The sequence below is a fragment of the Malus domestica genome, chromosome 07 (genome assembly GCF_042453785.1).
Source record: "Malus domestica chromosome 07, GDT2T_hap1".
In the NCBI taxonomy this organism is placed as follows: Eukaryota; Viridiplantae; Streptophyta; class Magnoliopsida; order Rosales; family Rosaceae; genus Malus; species Malus domestica.
In genome coordinates this window covers 28746478-28770297 of record NC_091667.1, presented here as the reverse complement: position 1 = coordinate 28770297, position 23820 = coordinate 28746478, and the positions used below count along the sequence as shown (strand labels likewise).

The 23820-nt window shown below is 37.7% G+C and overlaps 2 protein-coding genes and 1 pseudogene across 2 annotated transcripts; all 3 read left to right on the top strand.

Annotated features, from left to right (window-relative positions):
• Positions 1–1274: 1274 nt before the first annotated feature.
• Positions 1275–12903, top strand: LOC114825889 (uncharacterized; annotated as a pseudogene).
• LOC103424081 (probable non-specific lipid-transfer protein 2) lies at positions 12472–15116 on the top strand. Its single transcript, XM_008362155.4, has 2 exons — positions 12472–14846; positions 14932–15116. The coding sequence occupies exons 1-2, from the start codon at positions 14507–14509 to the stop codon at positions 14946–14948; spliced, it is 357 nt and encodes a 118-aa protein (XP_008360377.1). The 5' UTR covers positions 12472–14506; the 3' UTR covers positions 14949–15116.
• Positions 15117–15832: 716 nt separating this feature from the next.
• Positions 15833–16477, top strand: LOC139197805 (uncharacterized). Its single transcript, XM_070825781.1, has one exon. It carries the CDS (start codon positions 15833–15835, stop codon positions 16475–16477), a length of 645 nt encoding a protein of 214 aa, XP_070681882.1.
• Positions 16478–23820: the final 7343 nt, after the last annotated feature.

Sequence of the window (23820 nt, the reverse complement as noted above, 5' to 3'; positions counted from 1 at the left end):
TATACTTTTCAAGGGCAAAATCATTCAAACAAAGAGCCTACCCAAGTCAACATCCCCATTGTCACCAAATTCAACAACAAAACCATGATGAGAATCCAAAGTTGCTCCACCAACTTCGGGAAAGAACACTGCAACAAAGAATAAGGCAACAAGTTGACATATGCCAACGTTACTGACAAAGTTTACGTCTTCCAACTAGAATCATCAATCAAGTCTACGAATTACAGATAACATATCAAAGACTACGGATACAAAACACACACACACACACACACATATATATATATATATATATATATATATTGTCATGAAACCATTAGCTACCATAATGACTCCATATGGTCCTCACAATATTATAAGAACATATTTATAATTAAGTTTTTTGATGCCATTCACATGAATTATAAAACAATCTGTGGCCATGTGCCTTTCCATAATTTCTTGAATTCGCATAAAGTGCTCATCCCCTTTCTTTATAAGGAAAACTAATGAAAAGAGCTTGAAAACTTTGAGTTTTAATGATAAGGACAAAATAAAGGGTAAAGTGAATAGTACCATGATTGACTTTTTAGTGTAAAAATGTGGTTTTTCGTTAAAGTGAACAGTACCGGGTGCTTTTCGTTAAAGTTCCCTTCTTTATAATGTTGTCATTTGGTTGCTTTTGGACTACAAATCACGTAAATTAACTAATTAAGTAGCTACTTTGGATCGTATAAAATCCACTCAAATCCTAGTATTTTTTCTTTGTACATTGTCATTAGTTTGATTTTTGTGTTTTCTTTTCCTGGTCTTTCCCTAACTTCCCCAACAACCCTAATTCCCCACATTGACAGACACTCCCCAGCAACCCTAATTACAACCCTAATTTCCCTAACAACTCTAATTTCCCCACATCGATAGACACTCCCCAGCATACCCAAAACAAGTTGCAGTGCAGAACCAAAATTTCTCACAAACTAATCAAACCTCAACTAATAGTCTAATAGTGTTTAGAAATGAAATTACCCAACCAAATCCAACATACCCAAAACAAATTGCAAAATCCATGAAATTGAAAAGCTACAGATCAGAACCAATGAAATTGAAAAAAAAAAATGCAAAACGCATCATGGGGTTGACTGGCTGAGAGACTAACCTTGCATAGGAGGGAATTTGTGGGTTGAGACTCAATACTCGAAACAGCGAGAGGAAGCGCGGGTCACGGGTCACGGGGGTGAGAGACTGATAGTGAGGTGACGTTGGCGAGATGTGAGACAGGTCGCTGGTCGCTGGGAATGAAGAAGACGAAGCGGAAGAACGGCGGAGCTGGGAAGGAGATGGTCCAGAATGAGAGTACAGAGGAAGGATGGATAAGGGAAAAGGAAGAAGGAAATGGATTGATTGATCTGTTTAGGGTTTCAGACTGAAGAGAAGTCAGTCAGTGACTGAACGATGCCGTTCAAGGAATTTTTTTTTATTAATTTATAATTAAATATGAAACGACTTCGTTTTGCCTATACTTCGGGTCGGTCCAGTTTCCGAACCCTAGAAACTGAACAGAATTGAGCTAGTTTCGGTTCGGTTCGGTTTTACACTTTCGGTTTAGTTTTTTTTACCTCGGTTTGGTTTTCGGTTTTTCGAACCCACCCCTATAACAAAATCTCACAGAGAATTGAAGAGAAAAGTACGAAAAGACCTGTTCGGCAAGAGAGAAAGTGCAAGAAAATCAACAACAGGGAAATGGGAGATCAACGTCGGTGGACTCCGGCGATGATACAATGTGGAAAGTATTATCTTAGCGAGTAAAGAATTGGAGTTTTAGAGAGAGAGAGGAAAGTGTAGAGAGAATTATGTAGCTGTATTTCATTACATTGTGATTAAGTGTACATTGAGTATTTATATATAAATACCAAATCTAACTAATGTGCTAACTCAGCACTTCCTTAACAAACATATACACTGAGATACTAATCTGGTGCTTTACACATTTGATAAGATTGTGAACCTTCATTACTCCTAATAGTTGAGTACGAATATTGACTTTTAAATCAATAACTGAGTAGCTAATGAAGGTCCCATCTATGGTATCCTCTATATTTAGAAACAATGAATATTTAAAATTACTTTGAAAATGTGAAGAAAGCTTGAATTAAAAATAAACCTTCGCAATGAAATAGTGAAACAAATTTGGTTTAAATATTGTGTAAACAATCAAGAGAACAACAAGATCTATAGTGCGTATATCCACTTGTCACGCAGGTGACCCGAGTTCCATCCCCGGCAACGGTGCGTATTCTGCTGGGTGATGTTCCATTCTCTAAATAAATTGAGTCCCCAAATTCCAACCTTCCCCTTCATCATTTTCCTGCTATTTTTTCACCCACCTGGTTCTAATCAATCCATCTTCTATCTATACCATTTGGCTCTATCTTCCTTCACTCCCACAAATTTTCAGATCTGTAATTGCTTCCCTTATTCGTGTTAAGCTCCAGCTTGGGTGTTTACATCACCACCATCCACTTGTCTGCCGTTCTAGGCGCTGTTGCTTGTGGGATTTTCCACTGGCTTCCTTGCCTTGGTGGTTGCGATTTGGATATTTGTGGTTCTTGTTACAGGTAGGTGGAGTCTTCTTCTTTTTGTTTATGGGGCTTTGCCTTGTTGGATCTTCGGCATCTGCATGGGAAGCTGGTTCGTTGTTGATGGTTGGTGCTCCGACGGCGATAGAGGAAACCAGCTGCTTGGTTTTTCTGGTTTTGTGTTTTTTCTGTTTTGGTCCCCAAAGTTTGCGTTGTGATCCTTTTTTGTGTTGCTATGGAGTTTTATATCTTTGTTTTGTGCTTTTATTGTAAGTGAGCCTCCATCTATGTATATGTGTGCGCTTGGTAATAATATTGGAAAAAAAAAGAAGGGGAAGAATCGATTGGACCAACCTGACAGTAGAAAGATAGGAACCACCGGATCAACCTTAAGGTTCAAGTTTGAAAACAAAATTTATTTCAGCATTTATTAATTAGACCTAACAATAAATCAAAAGCCACATGATATCATTTTAAAAGGAAAGAGGACAGGTGTCAAACTTTAATTCGTTGAGAAACTTAAAAAAAATTATTGTGTCCGAAACACCAGTGGTTATCATGTGTCATTGTATAAGTGGATGAAAGACTTATTTTCAAGTTTTAATTTTTTAACACAAATATCTTACCATTTATATAATCACACATGTGTGCCACTTTGTGTTCCAAGCACATTAAGAAATCTATCGTAAAAAAGGAGCTTGTTGACCCTAAAAACTACCAAGCCTACGTGGCATGCAGGCCGAGTAATCTATGAGCTAACTACGTCCTTCGGTTGAATGTGGGGCGTGCCAACTCGTCGACCGAGGAGTAAAATATGTTGATGTTGCGTTGGGTGCGCGGCTGACTTCTGAGTCTTGCGATTGCGGCCAAGAAAGGAACACATCTCGGCCTCTTAGGTTCTCGAGCCTGAAGACAAGACTACTATTCTTACGAAGTTCACGAACCGCCGTCGTCGGATTCGGTCACAGTGATGGTATTCGTCAGAGTAAACTCACGCCGAATCGAAACCAAAGTGTAAGGGCACAAATACTCAAAGCAGATATGAGTCTTAATAGTGAACGTAGTTCAGTCGCCTGAATGCCAAACCCTAAATCCTATTTGAGAATATCCAATCATAAAATAACTCGGCGTGCAATGCGCCGAGCTCAGTAAGCTGTAACACCTCACTTTGCCGAGAAGGCTAATAAGATGACCTCAATCAATAAGGATTCGGAAACCCTTCTCGACCGAGACTTAGATAGGTAACCAGCCGTCCTCGCCGCAGCGCTGTTGATGCCAACGGAAGATGTTGTGAGATCGGCTGATTCTACGGCGACAGAGCTATCTATGCCGACTGAAGATATCACCAGTTGCTTTCACAGTGCTGTTGATGCCAACGGAAGATGTGTCAGCGAAAAGAGAAAATAAAAATCTCAAGTTATTGAGAGAGTTTGCGCAGGGCAGTTGTGTGTTGAATTGGAGGGCCCCTTCTGTTTTCTACGCATCTCGTATTTATAGGACTATCATCTTGATAGTCGTCGTGTTGTAAAACTGCCGTCAATTCCAACGCTTCCTCTTGCATAACAATTTCATGCAAAACAAAAGATTGTTATGCCTTATCACTTAACAGCACGACACCACCACGTGCTAATTAATAGCATGTACCAATTATTAGCACATACCTTTATGCTGATAAGCATCTTAATTTGAAATATACCACATCTTGCATGCACGGCTAACCAACTCCAAGCACACGTGGAGTTGATTCTCTGTTGATTACGCATCTTGGCATCCCATTTAAACGTATGCATTAATCTTTTGTGCCAATCAATATCCGTTTGCCAACCAACTCCGCAATATGTTAAAACTGTTGATAAAACGCTCTAATCCTCCAATCCACCATGCGTCCAAACTCCAAGAGTCCCAAATCAAATTGAACTGCATTACTTGCTTTGGAAATATAATTTGCATCTCATCTATCTGTAAACAACCAGCTAGATATAGCTAATATTAGGTTTAGATAATCTAACATATATTAAGAGATAACATTATGATTAAAACCACAATATTATTCTTTAATAATAGTTGAAAATCATCTTAACCACTTTATCATCCAACGGTCTAAAACTCTACTCATCTAACGGCCTCGATTACTCAAACCGATTGTGTAATTTTGGGCCCAAACAGAGCCATGTGAAAATTGATTCCCTAAAGAGCTACCCCATCTACCACGACAACATGAACAACGTTTGAAAATAAGTTGAATTATTGAGCAAAACAATACAAAAATATATTGATTTCCCTACCCCTCCAGGCTGCTATAGTTTGGTGAAAACATAAAAGCTAGTTTAATATAAAATGTTGAAGTGATTTAATCGTAACCGTCCAAATGAGAGGGAAGGAAGGGGAGAGAAAACAAGCAAGAAGTGAATCCTACTCCAAAAAACTCAGTCTACCCTTCCAATCTTTGATTCCATTCATATCCCTCAAAACACCTCATATCATTCCATTTTGCATGCACGCATCAACAACCTCGTATATTCTACACCTGAAACTTCAAATCTTTGGCAATAATCGATGTAGAGAGTGTATCCCACATTCAAGCAAAAAGTATCAACGGTTCGATGCTATTCTGTTTAAATTTATTACTAAAGTCGTATGGCTCGGCTCACGCCATTTCAGTTCAGTATATATTCAAATCTTCTACTTTCAATACCAAATACATACTTCAACCACAAATTCAAGCAAATTTGAGTTTTCACTACTAGATCTACAAGATTTGTAACCGGAAGATAGAAAGTAACAGCGTACATTCTAAACTAAAATTAAAGTGTACATGATGCATAATATAATGGAAAGTAATGAAAAAAAATAAAGTAAAGGGAAGAGAAGCAAGAAAAATATTGGGCTTATGCACATTGCCTTCTTGGAAAAATGGCTTATTATATAAGAATAATAACAAAGCAATAATTTATATTAAAATTGATTCGGTCTAGTTCCTCCGGTTCTTAGAATTTTCAAATCGGAATTGATTTGAGACGATCTGGTTTGATTTGTGTTCTGATTTTGACTTTTTTTTTTATTAACGCGGTCTTTTACAGGTTTTTGTATCATGGTTTGATTCGGTTTTTCTATTCAATGGTTTTTATGCCCACCCTTACTTCTTGGACAAATTTACTGTGCAATTTCTTCCAAAACCCGAGTTTATGGATTTCCTGATGGGATTTGTCCAATGGATGAAATGTTGATAGGGGAGGTCCAAGAGGAAGAATATTTGATAAAAAGAGAAGAAAAATGGTGGAATGGACGAGAGAGGTAGAAGATAATGAGTTCTCAGATGGGGTTTAGGGTTTACTTTTCCTTTTCTATGTTTTATGCCATTTTAAATTTGATTGGATTATTTATTTATTATTTGAAAAGGTTAACTAGAACGGTAAACTTGTCTTCACGGGTTTACTTTACGCTGAAGTCAGCATATTATTAGGTTAATCTAGGCAAATCTTAGCAGGAAACCCATAAACTCGGGGTTTGGTAGAAATTGCATGGTAAATTTGTCCAAGAAGAGCTCCGGACTTAACCCGCACGCTCTCAACGACAACATTGACATCAACGGAATTAAAATGGATGAACATGTCATTCATGACAAAGGTCACATCCGACGATATGCTCTCAAAGTCATGGCCGCCGCTTCGGGTTTTAACTTGCAATCCATTATGTTTTGCACAGAGAATGGTTACTTAAATGTGGGATACACTCTTGACTGAGATTATGGCCAAGGGTTTTGGAAATTTGGAGTTTCAGGTGTAGAATATACGTGGTTATTGATACGTGCATGCAAAATGGAATCGTATAATGTGTTTTGAGGTATAAATGTAATCCAAGATTGGAAGGATAGACACCCCAGGCGGCACCACCATCCACCTGACTACCCCAAATGGCATTGTCAACGTCAACTCCCTCTTCTCCTTAGCCGTCTTCATCGCCCTCACCTGGAACCCCTCCGACCCCAGTAACAGGCTCATCGAGGACGACGCCACCGCCTGCCTCCCTGGCCCCCCTGTGGCCAAGGACCTCGTTATTAACACTATGAATCTGATGAAGAAATGAAGAAATATGTATAAAGGTTTACAGAAAGAATAGCAAAGAGAAAGAGGAAGAGAAAGAGAAATGTAGAGACTTTTCAGATTACTTCATGAAGTCTTAATGCTTACAAGCTATGCTATATATAGCATTTTACACTTGTCAGCTCATCTTTATCCACCTAACTAACTTTTAACCATTCAACTAACTACCAACAATTCTCAATTATATTTAGCTGACATGGCACACACCCTTATTCTACTAATGACATGTGTCTACACTTATCATCCCCCCTTAATCTCAGCTGGGTTTTCCGAGCTTGAGATTGCAACAATGTCTGAAGAACGCTGGACCATGCAATCCCTTGGTTAGAATATCTGCAATCTGATGCTATGTTGAAAGATACTGCACTTGTAAGTTTTTTCTTTGAACCTTCTTTCTGACAAAGTGAAAATCTGTGTCAAGGTGCTTGATCCTTGTGTGAAACACTGGATTTGACCAGAGAGCAAGAGCTGATAAATTGTCACAATGAAGTAAAGGTGGTTCCAATACAAACTGATGTAAATCCTTCAACAAAAGCTTGACCTAAGCTATATATGCAGCACAATGGGCAAGGGCTTTGTATTTAGCCTCTGTTGAGCTTTTAGACATTGATGATTGTTTCTTCGATTTCCATGATATCAGATTTTGACCCATGAATACTACAAAACCAGTAACAGATCTTTTAGTATTAGGATCTGCAGCCCAATCAGAGTTTGAGAAAGCTGTGATAGAATTATCTGAAGATGAGGAATATGTGAGTCCACATTGAATAGTGCCCTGTACATATCTCAAAATTCTCTTGACAAGACCAAAATGTTCATGTGTTGGATTGGTCATATATTGACATGCCAAATTAACAACATATGATAGATTAGGCCTGGTAAAGGTTAGATACTGTAAAACACCAACCAAACTCCTATAGATACTTGGATCATCCAAAAGAGTACCTTCGGAAGCAAGAAATTGTGTTTGAGGTTTACATGGAGTTATAGTAGGATTGCAACTGTCCATACCAGCCTTATGAATCAATTCTGTGGCATACTTTGATTGATTGATAAAAATATCCCCATTGGTCTTGTATTCAACCTGTAATCCCAGAAAGTAAGACAACTTGCCCATGTCTTTTAAATCAAACACATCACTAAGTTCTTGAATGACATATTGCACCTTTGAAGCATTGGCCCCTGTCAATATTATGTCGTCGACATAGAGTAACAAAGCAATTACATCAGTGCCATCATGCTTAATAAAGAGACTTGTATCTGCCTGAGACATTTGAAATCCCATTGCAGGAAGATAACCTGTGAATTTGACATTCCAGGCACGTGGTGCCTGTTTCAAACCATATAGAGACTTCACAAGTTTACAGACATGCCCTGGCTTAGATGAATCCACAAATCCTCGAGGTTGCTTCATATACATTTCTTCTTCTAAATCACCATGCAACAATGCATTCTTGACATCCAATTGCCGTAACTCCCATTTATAAGAAGCTGCAAGAGATATAATCATCCTAACTGTGGTATGTCTGACAAACGGACTGAAGGTTTCAAAATAATCTAAACCATGTTCTTGAGTGAACCCTTGTGCCACTAAGCGTGCTTTATACCGAGAAATCGAACCATCTGGATTCTTCTTTACTTTGTAAACCCATTTGCTACCAATGATTGATCTATGTTTTGGTGGAGGCACCAAAGTCCATGTGCCTTGACTTTTTAAAACATCAAATTCCTCCTGCATTGCCTTCTGCCAATGTGCACTTGTTGCAGCACTTTCGAAAGATGTAGGTTTAGCTATATCACTGCATTGAGATACAAAAGAGAAACCTCAAACTGCATATTGATCTTGATCATCAATATGAAGAGTGGTTAATTGAGGTAGAGTAGCAATATAACTTGAATAATCCTTTCTTTGTATGGTTACAGTTTGTAACCTAGTACTCATTTTGTGTATTGGATGATCAGAAGGCAAATCAGAAGATAAATGAGTATTAAAAGGAAGTTGCATCTCTAATTGTGTAGGATCCAGGACAGGTAACATTGAGGTTGTAACTAAAAGGGAGTGAGTTGTTTCAGATGGTTATGACACTATGAGACTACCTAAATTAGTTGATTCTTGCACAAAGTTGCGTTTTGAACTTGAGTTAGCAATATCTAGTGAGTCATGTTCCAGAGATCCTGATTCTGATACACTATGTGTTTGTTGCAAAAGAATAGTCACTACTATTGAATTGCTTGATGAAGCATTTGTCTGAGACTCAGCTTGGATTGTACAATTTGACACACCAGATTTAAATTTGCAGGGAAACACACTCTCATCATGAACCACATGTCTTGTTATCAATAGCTTCTGAATTTGTTCATGATAACATATAACACCCTTATATCCTAGTGCATAGCCAACAAAAACACACAGCGATGCTCTTGGTTGCAACTTGTTATTATTATAAGGCCTGATGTAAGGATATACAGCAGTGCCAAATATTTTCAAGTTTTGAAGTTGAGGTTTAACCCTAAATAACAACTGATAAGGAAACTTCATTCCCAAAGTCCTATATGGCATCCTATTTATTAAAAATACAGAGTGAGCACAAGCATGAAACCACAAGGTTTGAGGTAACTGAGCAGTTGTCATCAGAGTTATAGCTGTTTCTATGATATGTCTATGCTTTCTTTCAACAATTCCATTTTGCTGAGGTGTGTATGGACATGAGACCATATGAAAAATTCCCTTAGTTTGTAGAAAACCCTCAAACTGTTTACTACTAAACTCTCCACCCCTATCTGTTTGCAAGCATTTAATTCTAACAACAAACTGAGTATAAATGAAATGATAGAAATTCTGAAAGATATCAAACACTTATGATTTATTTATTAAGGGAAAAATACATAAATGTCTTGTAAACTCATCCACAAAACTCACATAATATCTAAACCCTTCTACTTACTTAGTTGGTGAAGGACCCCAGAGATCCGAATGAACTTTTTGAAATGGAAAACTACATTGTTCTTTCTTATCTAAGAAAGGTTGTCTAGACATTTTCCCAAATATACAATAGGAACATACATGTGGATCATCAGAAGCACTAACTATATCGGATTGCTGCAACATAACAGAGAGAACTTCATTACTAGGATGGCCCATTCTTTGATGCCACACTGTTGACTTAACCTTCTGACTAAGCAAAGCAGTTGACTTTTGAGCTGGAGAAACTAAATTCTTTGAAAACATCTTGATCGGAATCTAAAACAACTCGCCATCATTGCTCCTTCCGTGGTATATTACAGCCTTGGTTACCTTGTCCTGCACATAGAAATTAGTATCATCACAGATGAACCAGCAATAGTTGTCTTTACACATTTGTTTGACAGATAAAAGACTAACAACAATAGTTGGAACATGTAAGACATTTCTCAGAAGTAATGAATGAGGTAATGTTTTCAACCATGTAGAACTAATATGTTTGATTTGCAAACCTTCACCTTCACCATTGCCAATTGTTATTTTATCATTGCCCTCATATAGAGAAACCTACTGCAAGGAATGGAGATCTGCTGTCATGTAATGTGATGCTCTAGTGTCAATGATCCATGAATCATTGGGAAGGAAGTTGGCATGAGCTTGAGCTTGCATGGTAGTTAACGTAGGAACAGGTGCAGAACCTTGATAGGCAAAATTGTTCTTATGATGACAATCTAATGCATTGTGTCCTCGCTTGCCACAAATCTAACACTTAAGAATTGATCCATTTGAACTCGGATTGGTAGACCTTTTCCAGCAATTTGGAGCTGTATGCCCCATCTTGGAACATATCTGACATTCAGGGACAATATTCAGCCTAGTTTCAGTTTTTCCAAACCATGACTGCCAACTTCCACCATTCTGTCTTCCGCCTGATGTACTCCCACGATTACCACCATAGTTTGATGATCTAAAATTACCATTACCATTTGGTTTTGTACCATAGACATTTCTTGTACCAGTATTGGAATTAGGATATTGTCTCTGTGCATTAGTATTCCCAACAAAGCCATATGCATTAGAAAAATCAGGATAGAATAGAGGTTGAGGATGTATTATAGGAAATTGATTACTTGGAAATAGTGATGCATTAGAAAAATCAGGATACACTGGAGGTTAAGGCTGCATCCTAGGATACTGAGTACTAGGAAATGGTGATGGATATTGAATATGAGAAACTGGCATTGGTGGTGATGGATGCATTACAGAATTAGATGATGATGCTCCCTGATTTGGTACTCCAAAAGATGAAGCTGCATTTGGAATCCGTGTAAGAATCCATCAAGTACTATACACAACCTCATTAGAATTACTTGATGACCCCTGAGCCATTGTAGATTGTGAAGAAGAAGCAACATTCCTTTGCACATACATTCTAGAAAAATTTTGAGATAAACCACTCACCACAGACTCAGCCTCCCTTTCTGCACATAGTAACTGCTATCTAAATTCCCTTAAGGACATAGTGGTGTCTCTTGTGTAAATCACTGTTTTAATCACAAAATATTCCCTCGGTAAACTAGACAAAGTAGCGACAATGAAATCATTATTAGTTACAGATTCTCCCGCAACAATTAACTGATTTTTAATATTTCTAAGTTTAGGCAGATATTGATCAATAGAGTCACTACCCTTCTGCGTGGTCTGAAATTCAGTCTTTAACGTATTCACCCTTGCTTTAGAAACAGAAGCATACCTATCTTGAAGATTAGTCCAGGCCTCATGAGCAGTCCTAGATCCCAAAACATGCTCAATAAACTTATCAGTCAACATAGCAATTAACAAACTCAAGAGAGCAAGATCAACAGCTTCCCATTCTGTATATGGCTAAGAAATTTCATTTGTAACACTACGATCAGTGCTAACCACAAATTTTGGTGAAGATGGAAGTGACCCATTAAAGTGATCAAACAACTTATATTCTTTGAGAACAGATTTGAATTGAAACACCCATTTCAAAAAGCTCTTGTCATTCAACTTAATTGTCAACATTCCCAAAAGCCCTTCAATTTTTACGGATGAAGATGCCATCACTATTGGCTAGATTAACAGTCTTATCAAGAAACAACTATCTCCTCAACACTTCAAGAAGAACAAAGTAACAAGAAACGCTTCAAATTTCAACTAACAATGGTCACGAAAATTCAACTATTCGTCACAAACATTCACAGAAATGACTTCGTGCCCTCAAATTTCAACAACTTTTCAAAGAAATTCACAGAAATGGCTTCGTGCCTAACAATACAACCAATCTTGAAATGACTTTGTACCACAAACAAACAGTAATGGCTTCGTGCCGCAAACAAATTAGATCTACTACTCCACAGAATTAAAGCGTGATAGAGAATCGAAACAATAACCTGATTCGCATCGACAATGAAGATGCACCAACTCAAAATTCCAGAAAAAACCCCAATACGCCGACGAACCCCAAGAAGATCAAACCTTCAGCACCGATAAACCTGAGATAACCTAGCCCACATCAGAACCTATGGCTCTTGATACCATATTAACACTATGAATCTGATGAAGAAATGAAGAAATATGTATAAAGGTTTACAGAAAGAATAGCAAAGAGAAAGAGGAAGAGAGAGAGAAATGTAGAGACTTTTCAGATTACTTCATGAAGTCTTAATGCTTACAAGCTATGCTATATATAGCATTTTACACTTGTCAGCTCATCTTTATCCACCTAACTAACTTTTAACCATTCAACTAACTACCAACAATTCTCAACTGTATTTAGCTGACATGGCACACATCCTTATTTTACTAATAACATGTGTCTACACTTATCACTCGTCTCCTTCCACGTCTGCTCCTTCAGCTCCTTCCTCTTCTCCAGCCTCATCGCCACGGCCTCAGGCAGGCATCCGGATCACCCACAACCCGTCCTATCACCCGCCCGCCGAGATTCTAGCCCGGGTCAGCAATAGCTCTGTCCCCCGGATCGGGATGCTAGTCTCGAGTCTCGGTTCGGTTGCCAGGTGCGTGTTCGTGATGCTGGCTCTCATCAACGTGCTGCAGATCAACTCGGGATTTTGGCTTGCGGCAGCTCCCACACTCTCGCCGCCGTCGTCCCGCTCGTCATCTTCGTCCCTGTGCGCTGCACATCTACGTTTGCACAGTTTTGTAAGCATTTACGCGCTAAATTTTTGTATGTTAGTTCTAATTTGATGTATTTGAATGTTTGATTTGGATTAATCCTGAGATTTAAGTTCTTAAATTCGATTAAAACATATAATTCCTTGATCTTCGTTCACATTAGTAGTGGCACAAGTGGGAAATCAAATTGATTAGTGCTCCACAATTTGGGTGAAATGGGAATTTGGGGATGAGTGGTAGTACACGTGGGTTAGCAAGTGCTAATATTCTAGTGAATTTGTTCATGTTACCAATTATTCCTTTTGCTCTGTTTTGGATTAGTCATGCTGTGTCCATCATGACTTCATGAGTGTGGAACGGCCAATCAGGCACCCACATCCGAGATGTTATTGTGGCAGTATCTTAAGCTAATCACGTGTGTTAATTGTGTTAGTTTGTAATACCCTTGCGCGTCTTCTATTTCGTTCTAAGCAGGGTGGGGAGGTTGTCATCAGAGGAATATTAGGGTATATTTGGTATCCTATTTGAATTTTTTTTTATCATTTCTCAAAACATTTCTTAAGAACATTTCTTGAAAATAATTTTATTTAAGACTTAAAAACTTGATTGGTTTGTGATTTAAAAATTTTAAATCTTACGACTTAAAATAGACAAAGAGATCTAAAAAGAGGGGTCGTAGGAGAGGGAGAAAGAGGAGAGAAGAGGAAAGAAAGTAAGAGATGATTGAATGAAAGAGAAAGAAGAGAGAGGATCAGACGAGATAGAGAGGAAAAAGAGTGAGAGAAAGAAGCGAAAGAATGAAGAGAGCAGATTGGAGAAGAGATGAAAAAGGAAAAAAAAAAAAAAAGAGAGAAAGAAGAAAAGAGAGAGATAGATTTGGAGTGAGAGTGGAAGAGGGAGAGAAAAGAAAAGAGTGAGTTTAAGTTTAAAAACTCTAAAAACTCACTTTTTATGTTTTTAGAGAATAAACTATATTTTTTAGTTAGTCTTGAGTTCAGTTTTTGAAAATAGTCATACCAAACAAGTTTTTAAGGCCTAAAACTTGAAAATTGTTTTTGAGTTTAAAAAGTTGGATTCAAGTAAAGTACCAAACAAACCCTTAGTTGCTTGATGATTTCTGTTGAGTGGGTGATTATGGTTGGGTAGTTCAATACTTAACCGTGCTTTAGCGGTTTTTCTTCAGTGCAAATGCACCGCAGTCTTTCACACCATCCCACTACTTGCTTTGCTCTTTAGAAGTGGTAGCTTGGATCTCTGGACTGGTTTAACACTGATTGAACGTAGTGTGCAAAGAAGCACCAAAGAAAAACCGATGATGTACAGGGTATCGGTCTAATTCTTATAGGTCTAATTAGTCTAGAGAAACAGATTGAGGTAGGAATAGGATGTAGTGGTGGAGATTTGTGAGATTGATTGCTGCTGTGTTATCTGTTGCAAAAGAAATTCCCTTGTGCGCCTCTTCTCTGAAATGACAAAAGTAATGGAATGGTGGCAAGCACTTTAGTTAGAGGTGATAATTTTCATTGGCCTAAAGTCGCCAGGTAATCGAGATCCATTTCTGAAGGAGTAGGTGCGGCAATAAACAAAGCATGCCTCCTTCCAGTGCTACCTCCACTATGCCTTGTGGGTTTCGTCTTTCGGTAACTAATCAAGTGTCTTTTGAGCTGCCTATTGCTGTATAAAAGCAGGAAGTCGAGAAGTGTTTTCTGCACTGAATTGAAGAAATGGAAGCTCCAATGAAGTACATTTGCCTCATGGTGTTTCTTGCAATTCTCGGCATAAGTCAGTTTAATGGGGCATATGGGGCTGGTGAGTGTGGAAAATCTAGTCCTGATAGCGAAGCTTTGAAGCTGGCTCCCTGTGCATCAGCAGCACAGGATGAAAAGGCTCCAGTTTCCGCTAGTTGCTGTAGCCAGGTAAAAAGGATAGGCCAGAACCCTAGCTGCCTCTGTGCCGTGATGCTTTCAAATACTGCTAAGATGTCGGGAGTGAAACCAGAAATTGCTGTTACCATTCCAAAACGTTGTAACATTGCTGATCGTCCCGTGGGTTTCAAGTGTGGAGGTTTGTTTTTAACAACTCAATTGTTTCTAAATGCCTCCTCAACATACATTTGCAGTTTTATTAACACTACCTGTTCTTATTTCAGCTTATACACTGCCCTGAAGACGCTGAAGTCGCTGATGGTGCCTGGTACAAGGACTGTGAACGAGTACTGGAGATTGTATCTCATTATCTCTGTAACTAGGTTTCATCTAGCGTTTCACTGTGACATGTTGATCCAGATACCCTAAATAATAAATAAATTGTTGATGTTTTAACCGTCTTTAAGAATTTACTTCGTGTTATCCTTATTGATGTTAACCATGGCTGCTTACATCCATAACCAAAAAGGAAAGTAAAGATGAAAGGGGTATCTCAATTGCTTCTTAGCTTCAACTCCTGCTTATATTCATATTCAATTGCTAAGAATGTTAGAACTTGTACGTGAGAAGTGAATCAAACACCTAATGAAGACATGAAATAACATTACTTTAAAGAGATATAATATAAAGAAGATTATACATGTTGATCAATGTATAATATAAGGTGAGAAAACTATAAGTATTGTACAAATTAATATAGAGAACGGTTATAAGGAAGTGGAAAACTGAAAGTAACTGCAACCATGATAGGAGGGGCAGTTACATCCTTATAACTAGGGTTTTGATCCCTTTTCTCAGATATATATGGATCTCTTAATGCTAATGTTGGATCTATCGAAAACAAGGAGTTCCAATCCGTTTCCAAGAGAAAGGAAGATCTCAGCCAGGTCTCTATCACCATGGCTACATCCTCAAGTAAGTTTAATGCATTCATTGTCTATCGACATAATGCATTATGCAGAAACTAGGGTTAATAACACTGCATACATACATTGCAGTACGTGGTTCAATTGCATTGTTGGATGTTCAATCTTTTTAAACATACAGATATATATATATACACTCATAAGGACTACATGTGGTATCAGAGCCAGGTTATATAATCCCACTGCGAGAAAATTAGACATGAAAACCACTAGCTGCTACTTTGTTGGTTATGCAGAAAAATCCAAAGGGTTTAGGTTTTATTGTCCTACTGCACATACAAGAATAGCTGAAAGTCATAATGCTAAGTTTATTGAAGACTTTGATTTGTCACATGAACCCCCCAAACAGTTATATGCCTTTGAAGAGCATGACGACCATTACTCTTTGTCTCAAGATTCTGGAATGGATAATAGTGTTACCATTCCCTTGTATCTATCTGGTGGTACACCATTGTCTTCAAATGTGACTGCACTTGATATCCCTACACCTAGTGCAGTAGCTACAACATTTCCCAATCCAGATACATTGGTCTTACATGATCCTATTCACTCATCTGCAGCAATAACTGAAGCACCAGAATCATCTTCACAGTTTCACGCACCCTTTCTGAGGAAATCGATGAGAACCAGAAAGTCGGCTATTCCACATGATTATTTGTGTTATCTACAAGAAGTTGAATATGATCTTGGTGATGAAGATGATCCCGTGAACTACAAACAGGCAATAGCGAGTTATAAAAGTGAATTATGGAAGGCTGCAATGACAGAAGAACTTGCTTCCATGGAAAGTAATCATGTTTGGACCTTGGTTAATGGTTTAGAATCATGTTTGGACCTTGGTTGATGGTTCAGACACCAAAAGAGCAATAGGGTGCAAATGGGTTTTTAAAACCAAGCGGGATGCTCATGGGAGGATTGAAAGGCTTAAAGCACGCCTTGTAACTAAAGGGTTTACACAAAAAGAAGGCTTGGATTACACATAAACGTTTTCTCCAGTCTCTACCAAAGACTATTTCCGAATTATCATGGCTCTTACAGCTCATTTTGACTTGGAACTTCACCAAATGGATGTCAAAACAGCTTTTCTTAATGGGAATCTTGATGAAGACATTTATATGGTACAACCTCCCGGATTTGTTGAAAGGGGGCAAGAACATCTGGTGTGCAAGCTAAATAAGTCTATCTATGGTTTAAAACAGGCTTTGCGGCAGTGGTATAAACGTTTTGATCAAGTTGTACATTCCTTTGGTTTTGTGGAGAACAAAATTGATAATTGTATCTACATGCGGCAACACAAATCTCAATTCATTTTTATGGTTTTATATGTGGATGATATATTGTTGGCAAGCTCTCATGTCCAATTAATGACTGAAACTAAGAGAATGTTGTGCAATAGTTTTGATATGAAAGATTTGGGAGAGGCTCATTATGTTTTGGGCATTGAGATTGTGAGAAACAGACAGAATGGAACCTTGGGGCTTTCTCAGAAGAACTATATTGATAGAGTGTTGAAGAGATTTAATATGGAAGCTTGCAATGCAGGTGATGTCCCTATTGGTAAAGGGATAAGTTCTCCCTCTCACAGTGTCCTCTAACTGAACATGATCATCGAGTTATGAGAGATAAACCGTATGCATCTCTAGTTGGCAGTGTCATGTATGCACAAGTTTGCACCAGACTTGATTTAGCTCTTGCATTAAGTGTACTAGGCAGGTTTTAATCAAATCCGGGTATTGCACACTGGAATGCAGGCAAAAAGGTAATGAGGTATTTGAAAAAGACACGAGATTATGTACTAAGTTATCATCGAGTTCAAAACTTGAATGTTGTCTGTTATAGTGATGCTGATTTGGGAGGATGCATTGATGATAAAATGTCCACAAGTGGATATATTTTCATAATGGCTGGAGGTGCAGTGTCATCGAGAAGTAGGAAGCAAACCATAAGGGCTGTTTCTACAATGGAGTCAGAATATATAGGATGTTTTGAAGCAATGAGACATGGCATATGGTTGAGAAATTTGATCTGTGACATGAAGATAGTTAAAAGCATTGAAGAACCAATCAAGATTTATTGTGACAATACTTCAGTTGTGTTCTTTGCCAAAAACAACAGAGGTCCGAAGCTTCAAGGCTTATGGATATCAAATACTTGAAGCTCCAAGATGAAATAAGAAATGGAACTATTGATTTGGAACATATTGGCACGTTTAATATGTTTGCAGATCCATTAACCAAGGCATTACATGTGACAGCATTTCAAAGGCATCTGCCGAATATGGGACTGCATACATCTATCGATAATGTTTGAATGTGGGAGTAAGGTAATTCTCCGTACCTTTAAGTCTATATGTTTGATTAGAATGTGTGCTTATGATGAATACAAATCATATTACATAATGATGTAATGCATTTGTGAAAGTTCGATACTAATCAAACATATAATGATGTTTATAATCTTGCAGCAATAAAGAAGGAATGGCAGTTGCAGTGCCATTTCTTATACGACAAGCAATGTGGGAGTAATGCTTGTAATGAAGAGTTCTCTTGTCAGAAGTTTATTCTTACGCGTGATCTCATTAGAATGCGATCAGTTTGTGATTTTAGTACAAATGGTACAACAAATTGTATTATACTGACTAAAGTTCAACTGTTGCTTCTTTGAGTATGTTTGAAAGATTTATTTCAACTTTATCTCAATGATGACTTGCTGGTTATTTCATTTAGATGTTTTGATCATTCTCATGTGGGAGAATGTTAGAACTTGTATGTGAGAAGTGAATCAAACACCTAATGAAGACATGAAATAACATTACTTTAAAGAGATATAATATAAAGAAGATTATACATGTTGATCAATGTATAATATAAGGTGAGAAAACTATAAGTATTGTACAAATTAATATAGAGAACGGTTATAAGGAAGTGAAACTGAAAGTAACTGCAACCATGATAGGAGGGGCAGTTACATCCTTATAACTAGGGTTTTGATCCCTTTTCTCAGATATATATGGATCTCTTAATGCTAATGTTGGATCTATCGAAAACAAGGAGTTCCAATCCGTTTCCAAGAGAAAGGAAGATCTCAGCCACGTCTCTATCACCATGGCTACATCATCAAGTAAGTTTAATGCATTCATTGTCTATAAGTTTAATGCATTCATTGTCTATCGACAAAATGCATTATGCAGAAACTAGGGTTAATAACACTGCATACATACATTGCAGTACGTGGTTCAATTACATTGTTGGATGTTCAATCTTTTTAAACATACAGATATATATATATATATATACACTCATAAGGACTACATGTGGTATCAGAGCCAGGTTATATAATCCCACTGCGAGAAAATTAGACATGAAAACCACTAGCTGCTACTTTGTTGGTTATGCAGAAAAATCCAAAGGGTTTAGGTTTTATTGAAGACTTTGATTTGTCACATGAACCCCCCAAACAGTTATATGCCTTTGAAGAGCATGACGACCATTCCTCTTTGTCTCAAGATTCTGGAATGGATAATAGTGTTACCATTCCCTTGTATCTATCTGGTGGTACACCATTGTCTTCAAATGTGACTGCACTTGATATCCCTACACCTAGTGCAGTAGCTACAACATTTCCCAGTCCAGATACATTGGTCTTACATGATCCTATTCACTCATCTGCAGCAATAACTGAAGCACCAGAATCATCTTCACAGTTTCAGGCACCCTTACTGAGGAAATCGATGAGAACCAGAAAGTCGGCTATTCCACATGATTATTTGTGTTATCTACAAGAAGTTGAATATGATCTTGGTGATGAAGATGATCTCGTGAATTACAAACAGGCAATGGCGAGTTATAAAAGTGAATTATGGAAGGCTGCAATGACAGAAGAACTTGCTTCCATGGAAAGTAATCATGTTTGGACCTTGGTTGATGGTTCAGACACCAAAAAAGCAATAGGGTGCAAATGGGTTTTTAAAACCAAGCGGGATGCTCATGGGAGGATTGAAAGGCTTAAAGCACGCCTTGTAGCTAAAGGGTTTACACAAAAAGACGGCTTGGATTACACATAAACGTTTTCTCCAGTCTCTACCAAAGACTATTTCCGAATTATCATGGCTCTTACAGCTCATTTTGACTTGGAACTTCACCAAATGGATGTCAAAACAGCTTTTCTTAATGGGAATCTTGATGAAGACATTTATATGGTACAACCTCCTGGATTTGTTGAAAGGGGGCAAGAACATCTGGTGTGCAAGCTAAATAAGTCTATCTATGGTTTAAAACAAGCTTCGCGACAGTGGTATAAACGTTTTGATCAAGTTGTACATTCCTTTGGTTTTGTGGAGAACAAAATTGATAATTGTATCTACATGCAGCAACACAAATCTTAATTCATTTTTATGGTTTTATATATGGATGATATATTGTTGGCATGCTCTCATGTCCAATTAATGACTGAAACTAAGAGAATGTTGTGCAATAGTTTTGATATGAAAGATTTGGGAGAGGCTCATTATGTTTTGGGCATTGAGATTGTGAGAAACATGCAGAATGGAACTTTGGGGCTTTCTCAGAAGAACTACATTGATAGAGTGTTGAAGAGATTTAATATGGAAGCTTGCAATGCAGGTGATGTCCCTATTGGTAAAGGGGATAAGTTCTCTCTCTCACAGTGTCCTCTAACTGAACATGATCATCGAGTTATGAGAGATAAACCGTATGCATCTCTAATTGGCAGTGTCATGTATGCACAAGTTTGCACCAGAACTGATTTAGCTTTTGCATTAAGTGTACTAGGCAGGTTTCAATCAAATCCGGGTATTGCACACTGGAATGCAGGCAAAAAGGTAATGAGGTATTTGAAAAAGACACGAGATTATGTACTAAGTTATCATCGAGTTCAAAACTTGATATCCCTACACCTAGTGCAGTAGCTACAACATTTCCCAGTCCAGATACATTGGTCTTACATGATCCTATTCACTCATCTGCAGCAATAACTGAAGCACCAGAATCATCTTCACAGTTTCAGGCACCCTTACTGAGGAAATCGATGAGAACCAGAAAGTCGGCTATTCCACATGATTATTTGTGTTATCTACAAGAAGTTGAATATGATCTTGGTGATGAAGATGATCTCGTGAATTACAAACAGGCAATGGCGAGTTATAAAAGTGAATTATGGAAGGCTGCAATGACAGAAGAACTTGCTTCCATGGAAAGTAATCATGTTTGGACCTTGGTTGATGGTTCAGACACCAAAAAAGCAATAGGGTGCAAATGGGTTTTTAAAACCAAGCGGGATGCTCATGGGAGGATTGATAGGCTTAAAGCACGCCTTGTAGCTAAAGGGTTTACACAAAAAGACGGCTTGGATTACACATAAACGTTTTCTCCAGTCTCTACCAAAGACTATTTCCGAATTATCATGGCTCTTACAGCTCATTTTGACTTGGAACTTCACCAAATGGATGTCAAAACAGCTTTTCTTAATGGGAATCTTGATGAAGACATTTATATGGTACAACCTCCTGGATTTGTTGAAAGGGGGCAAGAACATCTGGTGTGCAAGCTAAATAAGTCTATCTATGGTTTAAAACAAGCTTCGCGACAGTGGTATAAACGTTTTGATCAAGTTGTACATTCCTTTGGTTTTGTGGAGAACAAAATTGATAATTGTATCTACATGCAGCAACACAAATCTTAATTCATTTTTATGGTTTTATATATGGATGATATATTGTTGGCAAGCTCTCATGTCCAATTAATGACTGAAACTAAGAGAATGTTGTGCAATAGTTTTGATATGAAAGATTTGGGAGAGGCTCATTATGTTTTGGGCATTGAGATTGTGAGAAACATGCAGAATGGAACTTTGGGGCTTTCTCAGAAGAACTACATTGATAGAGTGTTGAAGAGATTTATTATGGAAGCTTGCAATGCAGGTGATGTCCCTATTGGTAAAGGGGATAAGTTCTCTCTCTCACAGTGTCCTCTAACTGAACATGATCATCGAGTTATGAGAGATAAACCGTATGCATCTCTAATTGGCAGTGTCATGTATGCACAAGTTTGCACCAGAACTGATTTAGCTTTTGCATTAAGTGTACTAGGCAGGTTTCAATCAAATCCGGGTATTGCACACTGGAATGCAGGCAAAAAGGTAATGAGGTATTTGAAAAAGACACGACATTATGTACTAAGTTATCATCGAGTTCAAAACTTGAATGTTGTCTGTTATAGTGATGCTGATTTGGGAGGATGCATTGATGATAAAATGTCCACAAGTGGATATATTTTCATAATGGCTGGAGGTGCAGTGTCATGGAGAAGTAGGAAGCAAACCATAAGGGCTGTTTCTACAATGGAGTCAGAATATATAAGATGTTTTGAAGCAATGAGACATGGCATATGGTTGAGAAATTTGATCTGTGACATGAAGATAGTTAAAAGCATTGAAGAACCAATCAAGATTTATTGTGACAATACTTCAGCTGTGTTCTTTGCCAAAAACAACAGAGGTCCGAAGCTTCAAGGCTTATGGATATCAAATACTTGAAGCTCCAAGATGAAATAAGAAATGGAACTATTGATTTGGAACATATTGGCACGTTTAATATGTTTGCAGATCCATTAACCAAGGCATTACATGTGACAGCATTTCAAAGGCATCTGCCGAATATGGGACTGCATACATCTATCGATAATGTTTGAATGTGGGAGTAAGGTAATTCTCCGTACCTTTAAGTCTATATGTTTGATTAGAATGTGTGCTTATGATGGATACAAATCATATTACATGACGATGTAATGCATTTGTGAAAGTTCGATACTAATCAAACATATAATGATGTTTATAATCTTGCAGCAATAAAGAAGGAATGGCAGCTGCAGTGCCATTTCTTATACGACAAGCAATGTGGGAGTAATGCTTGTAATGAAGAGTTCTCTTGTCAGAAGTTTATTCTCACGCGCGATCTCATTAGAATGCGATCAGTTTGTGATTTTAGTACAAATGGTACAACAAATTGTATTATACTGACTAAAGTTCAACTGTTGCTTCTTTGAGTATGTTTGAAAGATTTATTTCAACTTTATCTCAATGATGACTTGCTAGTTATTTCATTTAGATGTTTTGATCATTCTCATGTGGGAGAATGTTAGAACTTGTATGTGAGAAGTGAATCAAACACCTAATGAAGACATGAAATAACATTACTTTAAAGAGATATAATATAAAGAAGATTATACATGTTGATCAATGTATAATATAAGGTGAGAAAACTATAAGTATTGTACAAATTAATATAGAGAACGGTTATAAGGAAGTGGAAAACTGAAAGTAACTGCAACCATGATAGGAGGGGCAGTTACATCCTTATAACTAGGGTTTTGATCCCTTTTCTCGGACATATATGGATCTCTTAATGCTAATGTTGGATCTATCGAAAACAAGGAGTTCCAATCCGTTTCCAAGAGAAAGGAAGATCTCAGCCACGTCTCTATCACCATGGCTACATCCTCAAGTAAGTTTAATGCATTCATTGTCTATCGACAGAATGCATTATGCAGAAACTAGGGTTAATAACACTGCATACATACATTGCAGTACGTGGTTCAATTGCATTGTTGGATGTTCAATCTTTTTAAACATATAGATATATATATACACACACACACACACACACACACACACACACACACACACTCACAAGGACTACAAAACAGACACATATTTCATATTTGTCACTAGTATTATTCGTCTCTACTTATAAGTGAAGTGTTTTATGTTCGACTCTCATGAATGAGACGATTCAAATTCTCATCCTTAAATATCGTCATGTTAAAACACTACTACAAAATATAACTTTCATGACACTTGGTAAAAATTTTAATGACATTCTTTTACTAAAAATGTCATTAAAATGATATTATGATGCAACTTAAAAAAAAAAGGAAAAATGGGAAGAAAAAAAAAAACAAGTTATTGAAGAAGCTACGAAAGAAAAAGAAAAAAAAAAGGAGAAGTGAGTGAAACATAAACGTGGTGTTTATCGTTGTCACTCAGTATGAATTCCCCACTTTCTCACTAACCTCCCACAACTACACTGACTGCCAAATTCAGTTCTCCCTCTCCAGCATCCAAACGCATTCTCTCTCTCTCCCCTCTTGCCGCCAAGGTCCGTCCCCTCAC